The sequence below is a fragment of the Corticium candelabrum genome, chromosome 6 (assembly GCF_963422355.1).
Source record: "Corticium candelabrum chromosome 6, ooCorCand1.1, whole genome shotgun sequence".
Classification (NCBI taxonomy): domain Eukaryota; kingdom Metazoa; phylum Porifera; class Homoscleromorpha; order Homosclerophorida; family Plakinidae; genus Corticium; species Corticium candelabrum.
The window spans coordinates 8492392-8500817 of record NC_085090.1 but is presented as its reverse complement, the minus strand read 5'-3'; the positions used below and the strand labels follow the sequence as shown (position 1 = coordinate 8500817).

The 8426-nt window shown below is 38.7% G+C and overlaps 1 protein-coding gene across 1 annotated transcript in view; it reads left to right on the top strand.

Moving 5' to 3' along the window:
- Window positions 1–5097, top strand: part of LOC134181092 (tRNA (adenine(58)-N(1))-methyltransferase non-catalytic subunit TRM6-like) — an 11933-nt gene extending 6836 nt beyond the window's left edge. The window contains exons 3-9 of the mRNA XM_062648297.1: window positions 332–605; window positions 675–799; window positions 1001–1284; window positions 2958–3037; window positions 3405–3507; window positions 3563–3649; window positions 4778–5097. Of these exons, the coding sequence (XP_062504281.1) occupies window positions 332–605; window positions 675–799; window positions 1001–1284; window positions 2958–3037; window positions 3405–3507; window positions 3563–3649; window positions 4778–4879 (1055 nt within the window). The 3' untranslated portion in view covers window positions 4880–5097. The remainder of the gene's footprint in view (window positions 1–331; window positions 606–674; window positions 800–1000; window positions 1285–2957; window positions 3038–3404; window positions 3508–3562; window positions 3650–4777) is intronic.
- The last annotated feature ends 3329 nt before the right edge of the window (window positions 5098–8426 follow it).

Genomic DNA, 8426 nt, shown 5'->3' with positions numbered 1-8426 from the left:
AAGTCACTCTTCATTGGACTTGCAACACTCTAAACACATCCAATAGTATCCAGTGACTGTACTGATAGTATCTAGTGACTGTACTGATAGTATCCAGTGACTGTACTGATAGTATCCAGTGACTGTACTGATAGTATCCAGTGACTGTACTGATAGTATCCAGTGACTGTACTGCGCATGCGTAATAAATTTTCTTGATCTGAGACAAAAATCATGTGGGCGGTGACCAGAAACTCATATTTCTTGGAGCAGTCTTACTGTCTATGCAATTACTGTTTATGCATTTTTGTGAATGCATTACTGCTTGAGTATGTATTACGTCTATCAACAGGTGGCATTGACAACAAAGACATCTACGACGATGGTCAAGCACAGAGATTGAATCGAGACGAGATCACTGCATTGAAACAGGAGGGGGCGTCAGCCAAGGAGATTGTCGAACAGTTGATGGAAAACAGTTCGACGTTCAAAGAGAGAACGGAGTATTCTCAAGCCAAATACATCAAGAGAAAGTTGATAAGGCATCGACCTCGTGTGACCATCGTGCGACCATCTACTCGTCTCGTGTGTGAAATGTGTTGGACAAGAAGTCCGTCTAAATCACTGTTCGTGTGGGCACTTTTTTGGGCTTGGTGTGGAGTGAGTTGAGTGGGGTGTGTTGTGGTCGTGTTTAGGTATATGCGTGTGGATACTCTGGCTCAAATGTTGACTATTGCAAATGTGCATTCTGGGTGTAACGTCATGCTGGTTGAATCATGTCAGGGTTTACTGACTGGAGCAGTGCTGGAGAGACTGGGTGGTGAGAGCTTAATTAACACACACACACACACACACACACACACACACACACACACACACACACACACACACACACACACACACACACACACACATGCACACACACACACAAGCAACAACAAGCTTTAGTTTCAGAACATTGAACGCTGTGCAATTGTTCATGCTTGTCATACTCATTACCTTCTCTTTTTGTGTGGTTCAGGTTGTGGACGGCTCATTCAGATTACACACAACGAGATTGTTGTTCGTCCTGCTCTTGATGCTCTTCACCTGAGTGATGATGTCAGGAAGGTATTAATGGACATACAATTAAAGGAACTTGATAAGTTTGGTGGGAAGTTGGAAGCCGGAGTGACTGTAGACGTGATCAAAGGCAGTAATGAGACTTGTGAGGAACATTGTATTGAAGGAGTTAGGGATGAGAAGGCAAGAGAAGTTGATGATCAAGAAATATTGGGGAGGAAGAGAAGGAAGCTGACATTTGAGGCGAGCATTTAGTTGTTGGTCTTTCTATATGTCTATTTGTCTGTCTGTTTGTCTGTTTTTCTGACTGTCTGTCTGTCTGCCTGCATGTCTGTCTGTTTGTTTGTTGTCTGTCTGTCAGTCTGTTTGTCTATCTGTCTGTCTTATTTCACTATTGAACACAAAAAGCAAAATTTTACAAGAACACTATAGGTAAAACTGCTAAGCTAAATGTCCATCTACTAAGACATACAGATTGAATACTACTAAAATTCTAATGAATGATGTTCTGAATGTCTCTTTCATTGTCGTCCAATTCTTCATTTCCCTCTGCAATTCTTCTAAGTTTTCTCAATATTACATTGGAATTGGACTTCTGAAGGCATATTGATAGTCTCTTTCTCCATTGTTCTCTAAACTGTGCTTCACTTGATTCACTTTCTACATCTCTCGATCTCTTGGCCAGCTGGTTCAAATAATTGTCTGCCTTTTCTCCCCAACAACCAAAATGTTCAAAAATCAATGGAATGAAGGTAGCTTTGTATGACCCTGGATGCTGTTGATTTGAATATTTATTTATTTTATTCTCCTCTCTTTTTGCAGCTGCAAATCTGTCCTCTCTCGATGCTCTTACCACTGTGTCACTACTAAATGGGTGTGCCAGAGAGAAATCAAGTTCGACATTGGCACCTATTCTTGAATCATATACTATGATGTCTGGTCTGTCTTCGCTGTCTATATATCGATTCTTAGGTTCTTTTTTGTGATGCAGTTGCAAGTCCCTGAGACACTGACACCACTCTGCTACAAGATTATTGTGTTCCCACACAGGGCCTCCACCAAGCTTACAAGTGAGGAGATGGTAACCGTCAGCATCCAGTTCCCTGCCACAGTTACAATGTGTTACACAAGAATTGAAAGGCATTGGTTGTCCTAGTCTCAGAAAAGCCGCTATCTGAAATTCATTCTTATTCATTGCGAACTTTTCTGAAGTAGGGACTGATTCTAACCAAGCTCCCGCACCTTTTCCTTGTAGAGATCGTAACCTGGCAGCATCTCTAGCACCTTTTGCATCATTTAAGATCAAATCTGCCCTTAGTTTGTCGATTCCTTGACTAATTCGTTGTTGAAGCTTCACAGGATTTAAAGACAAATCACAAAGATTTGGAGCATTTCCCAAATTGTCATTCAGAGATGGAGACAAAGTTAAGGACAAAAAAAGCTGAGTTTAAGTGATATGCCAATGATTGAGGTGGTAGTTCTAGGTCTGTTGAGTGAATAGTATCAACAGATTCTTGCAAGCTTGGGAAGCGGAGAGGTAACTCATGAATACTGTGAGCCCAACTTGCTACAAAGGCAATGTTTGATGATTCTTCCATTGATATCAACCCAAAACCTCCATGCTTGATTTTTAGAGTAGCTTGTCTCCACTTGCACTCATCAATTGACTCTAACTTCAAAATATCGTTAAATGTAGTTCTAGTCAATTCATCATGGATCTTTGCAGCAGGTTGAAGACAAGAAGGAATCTATCTGTCTGTCTGTCTGTCTGTCTGTGTCTTTGTCTCTTTGTCTGACTGACTCTGTCTGTTTGTTTGTCTGTCTGTATGTTTGTCTGTCTGTCTACATGTTGTTGTTGTTGCTTATTTGACTGTCACTTAGTATTACTGCTTGCGTTTACTGCTATTAAATTATAGGAGAAGGCGGCCAAGAGGAAAGCAAGGACAGAGCACATAGAGACTGTGAACCGCATCCTAATGGAACAGAAGATGGACAGGTACGCATACAGACTGTTTTTACACAAAATGGCACACAAATTGTAGTGTGTGTGTGTGTGTGTGTGTGTGTGTGTGTGTGTGTGTGTGTGTGTGTGTGTGTGTGTGTGTGTGTGCATGTGTGCATGTGTGTGTGTGTGTGTGTGTGTGTGTGTGTGTGTGTGTGTGTGTGTGTGTGTGTGCATGCACGTGTATGTGTGTGTGTGTGTGTGTGTGTGTGTGTGTGTGTGTGTGTGTGTGTGTGTGTGTGTGTGTGTGTGTGTGTGTGTGTGTGTGTGTGTGTGTGTGTGTGTGTGTGAAACTGTGTGAATGTGTGCTTATTATTCTTTCATTTTGATCTTGACCTCAACATCTATTTCTCTTGATCAGTCTTATTGTTGCCTCCAAGTACCACCCATGGCCTATAGTCTCATCTCTGTTGGACTACATTGCACCATCAAGGCAAATAGTGATCTACAGCCAACATCAGGAAGTGGGTGTGGCATTATATCCTTGATATATTTTATTTTGATTTTGATCGTGTGTAGCCATTGGTTGAGTGTTACTCCAACTTGCGTAGCACTGGGTGTGTCGTTAACTGGAAATTAAGCGATACTTGGTTTCGACATTATCAGGTACGTATTTTATTGATTTCATTAATTATTATTAATAACCAATAAAATAAAATAGCTACATAAAGTAATTAATTAATTAAAATAAATAAAATAAAATATGTACATGATGTTATTTAAATAATTAATAATTTTGTGTAAATATTTATTTTATTGATTTAATTAATGTCGTGCTCAACCAGATCAGTCTGGTTTGTAAAGTCTATTACAAGTACCGGGAGCAAACCCTGCTTCAGAAGTACTTAGACCATCACGGCTGTCTAGAAAGAAGACATGACTTTACGAAGAATCCGAGTAGATCCCAGAAGCACTGTTTTCTGTAAGTGCTGCAAGTTGTAATGACCTGGAATAATGTCCAGCCACCGTGCAATACCTGCGTGCACTGTGCCCAAAGCTCCCAAGACCACCAGAACCACCAGTGTTTGACAATGCCACATACGACTTATCTCCACTTGCAAGTTGCTGTACTTCGCCAATTCTTCAGCATGTTTTCTGCCAATGTTGCCATCAGCAGGAATAACATTATGTAGGTATTTTATTTTATTTATTTTAAATAATTAATTACTTTATGTATCTATTAATACACAAAATTATTAATTATTTAAATCAATAAAATAAAATTCTTACATAAAGTTATTAATTAATAAAATAAAAAATAAATGTTTACACAAAATGATTAATAATATTAAATTAATGAAGTAAAATATCTACATAAAATCATTAATCAATGAAATCAATTAAATAAAATATTTAAAATATTTTATTTTATTGATTTAATTAATTAATAAATCTTATGTAAATATAAATATTTAATTAAATTAATTAATTACTTTATGTTTGCTTTTATTTTGTTGATTAAATTAATTACTAACCTTATGTATTTCATTGATTTAATTAATTGATAACTTTATGTATGTATTTTATTTTATTAATTTAATTAATTAATTAGTTTGTGTAAGTATTTTATTTTATTGATTTAATTAATTAATAACATTATATATACTATTAATTAAATTAATTTCTAACCTTATGTATTTTATTGATTTAATTAATTAATAACTTTATGTACGTATTTTATTTTATTAATTTAATTAATTAGTAACGTTATTCTGTTGCTCATTGCTACATCAGGTTCTACCTCAACGAACACATCCCATGGTCAACATGAGTGCCACAGGCGGCTACATTCTATCAGCAACTACTGTTGCAAGCTCACAAGCGTGTAGTGTGTAAACAAAAGGAATACAAATCGGATTATCATGACGTCATACATCCATAATTTCTTCTCATTCGGTTGTTTGTTTGACATCTTTTCAAGATGCTTGAATAGTTGACATTTTGAAAAGAACATTTGGTGTGGTTGATAAGAATGTTGTACCATCTGTGTCGATGTGGGAGACAGACAACATGTAGATTAGTCATGAGGAATACATGATGTGATGTATAGTTGACTTTGTTGCCATGTACAGTACCACGTTATGTCTCCCCATCTTGATTGAGTTTTTTGTATATTTTTATATAATATATAATTATTTATTTATTTATTTATTTATATGTTTATTTATTTATTTATATATATATATATATATATATATATATATATATTTATTATTTATTTATTTATATATTTATTTTTATATATATGTATATATTTAATTATTTATATATTTATATATTTATTTTTATATATATGTATATATTTAATTATTTATTTATTTATATATTTTTTATTTATTTATTTATGGAGTGTTTACATCCAGGAACTTGCAAGGTTGCAGGTTCAAGTCACAGTGATGGCGAGCTATGGCATAATTTCCTTGGGCAAGAAACTCACACACAATTGCCTCTCTTGACTCAGGAGTATAAGTGAGTACCTGGTCATTGACTGGGTGGCAAAGGCCCCGACTGCGACAAAGTCCATCAGCCACTGGAGACCTGGTGTGACTTCGGATGCCCACATCACAGTTGGCATAGCAATTGGTGCTCCTGCAAGTACCTGGCCAGGCTCCAGGAGATTGCTCAGCACGGCTCATAGCTCCTGTGTAGTGCACAGGACCCAGCCAACTGGCTGAGTGTGTGTGTGTGTAATTGCCATTTTGCCATTGTGTGTGTGTGTGTGTGTGTGTGTGTGTGTGTGTGTGTGTGTGTGTGTGTGTGTGTGTGTGTGTGTGAGAGAGAGAGAGAGTGTGTGTGTGTGTGTGTGTTGTGTGTTTGTGTATGTGTGAGGGTGTGTTTACACATTGATCTTGCTTGTTTCCTTGGTCCCTTTAATGAGGTCAGATGTCATCAGACCTCAAATGTTTGTCTGATGAAGCTTACCACAAACCACAGGCGACTACAAATTATTACATGCATAACGCATGTGATGTTATACTTGTATCATCCAATCAGGAACCAAAACAAATTGTGTGATGTGATGACGTGGGGCTCTCACATACATAAAATTTACGTTTCTGGTTATCATCACAGCATCCCGACGGATTCCCATGGAGTAGCTATAGGCATGCAAGTGCATGATGCAGCTACAGCATGTGTGACACAATTGCTAATTGCTGCACACACACACACACACACACACACACACACACACACACACACACACACACACACACATACACACACACACACACACACAGTCACACACACACACACACACACACACACACACACACACACACACACACACACACAGTCACACACACACACACACACACACACACACACACACACACACACACACACACACACACACTTTTGTATTATTATCAATCCAGATTGTATGACCATATATGGATACACTCAGTTTGTTTTTATTACTATAAAACACAACAACTTTACTGATAAAGCCTAACTACTACAATACCAACAACACAATGCTACAACAACCACAATTACAAAGAAAATATGTCAGGTAGAAACAACAACTATGTCTGCATGTTAAAAGAGAAAGACTTAGGAGCTTGAGACGAGCTTTACTTGCACTCTGCATCATGTCCATCATGTCCAATTTGAGCGGACAATGTAGTTTTGATCTTATCCCTCGAACACACAGAAATTGCTGATTGTAATAGAGCAAAACTTAGTCTGCATCTAATCATAGACATTGTTTGTGCATAAAAGGTATTTTGATTGTTTAAAATGATATTAGCTATAATAGAGGCTTGAAAAATGTGGTAGCTCCTTGTCCATCCTTGCAGTGGAAGAAAATAGTGGAATGAAGCTTGCCCCTTCAATCTCTCTAACTGTTTTGTTGTTTATTTTGTCGTGGTTGCTGTATGCCTGTTGGAGGTATGTGGGTAACTTGACTTGTTACGACAGGTCTAGTCCTAGACTCGACCCAGTCTCTCTCCGCTGTCGTCATTCTACCGCCATTCTACCACCATTCTACCACGAGGATTGGCTATCCAGGGAATGACGAAGGCGGAGAGAGACTGGGTCGAGTCTAGTCTAGTCGTGCTTATCATCAGAATTTGCAGTATGTTGCTGAACACTTTCTCCAGAAATGGAATGAAGGTGAGGCTCTAGAGCAACATCCGAGCAGATTTCAGATAGCAAATCTACTGTGATGTCTAGCTCTTACCTGGTTGTGTCTCGACGTTGGAAAACTGCCTTTAGGGCAAATCATTGCATGATTTTACGATCAATTGCAAGGGTTGACCCACAAGGCAGTGCGATGGAACTTCTTCGGTTGCCAGCTCTATCGATCTCCTATACATAGTTACTCTCTTTGTCTAGCCTGGCCCAAAGGAGCTACCACATTTTTCAAGCCTATAGCTAACATCATTTCAAACAATCAAAATACCTTTTAAGCACAAACTATGTCTATGATTAGATGCAGACTAAAGTTCGATTGACGTTGGAATAGAAATGAATTCTATTCCAGCGTCAGAGTCAGCGTCAACATCAAAAGATCCTGCCTGCGTCAAGGCAGTGTTCATCAAAGGATCCTGCCTGCGTCAAGGCAGTGTTTTTGACGTTGACCAGCGTCAGTGTCAATACTGTGAACCGGGCTTGAGTTTTGCTCTATTATGATCGGGCAATTTCTGTGTGTTCGAGGGATAAGATCAAAACTACATCGTCCGCTCAAATTGGACATGATGGACATTATGTAGAGTGAAGCTCGTCTCCAGCTCACTCACTAAGTCTTTCTCTTTTAACATGCAGACATTGTTGTTGTTTCTACTTGATATAGTTTCTTTTTAATTAATTGTGGTTGTTGTAGCATTGTGTTGCTGGTATTGCAGTAGATAGGCTTTATCAGTAAAGTTGTTGTGTCTAGAGTAATAAAATATATGGTCATACAATCTGGATTGATAATAACAAAAGTGTGTGTGTGTGTGTGTGTGTGTGTGTGTGTGTGTGTGTGTGTGTGTGTGTGTGCGCGCGCGCGTAGATTACAGCCCCCGGATGCTCCGCCATCACCACTACAGCAATGGTGTAGTGGTGATGGCGGCGCATCTGGCGGGGGCTGCAATCCACACTACGTCTGGGGCGAGGCTACTTTGTTTGTCCGGTAGAGTGACTGTTAATTAATTAATTGAATAGGAAAGATGGCTTGGGTTACTATCAAAGCTGCAAGAGGAGCAGATATTTGAGTTGATGCATGAAATTGCCGATCTGCTATTTACTAAATTTTTTAAGTTAACTCACTTTGTTACTTGTCTCCTCGTAACACGCATACTGCACCACGTGGCACCACGTGTTTGCGCACGCATGCTCAAATCGATCGAATACGTCCGCCCGCTCCACCCACACGTGTACCATGCAGCGCAGGCGCCGT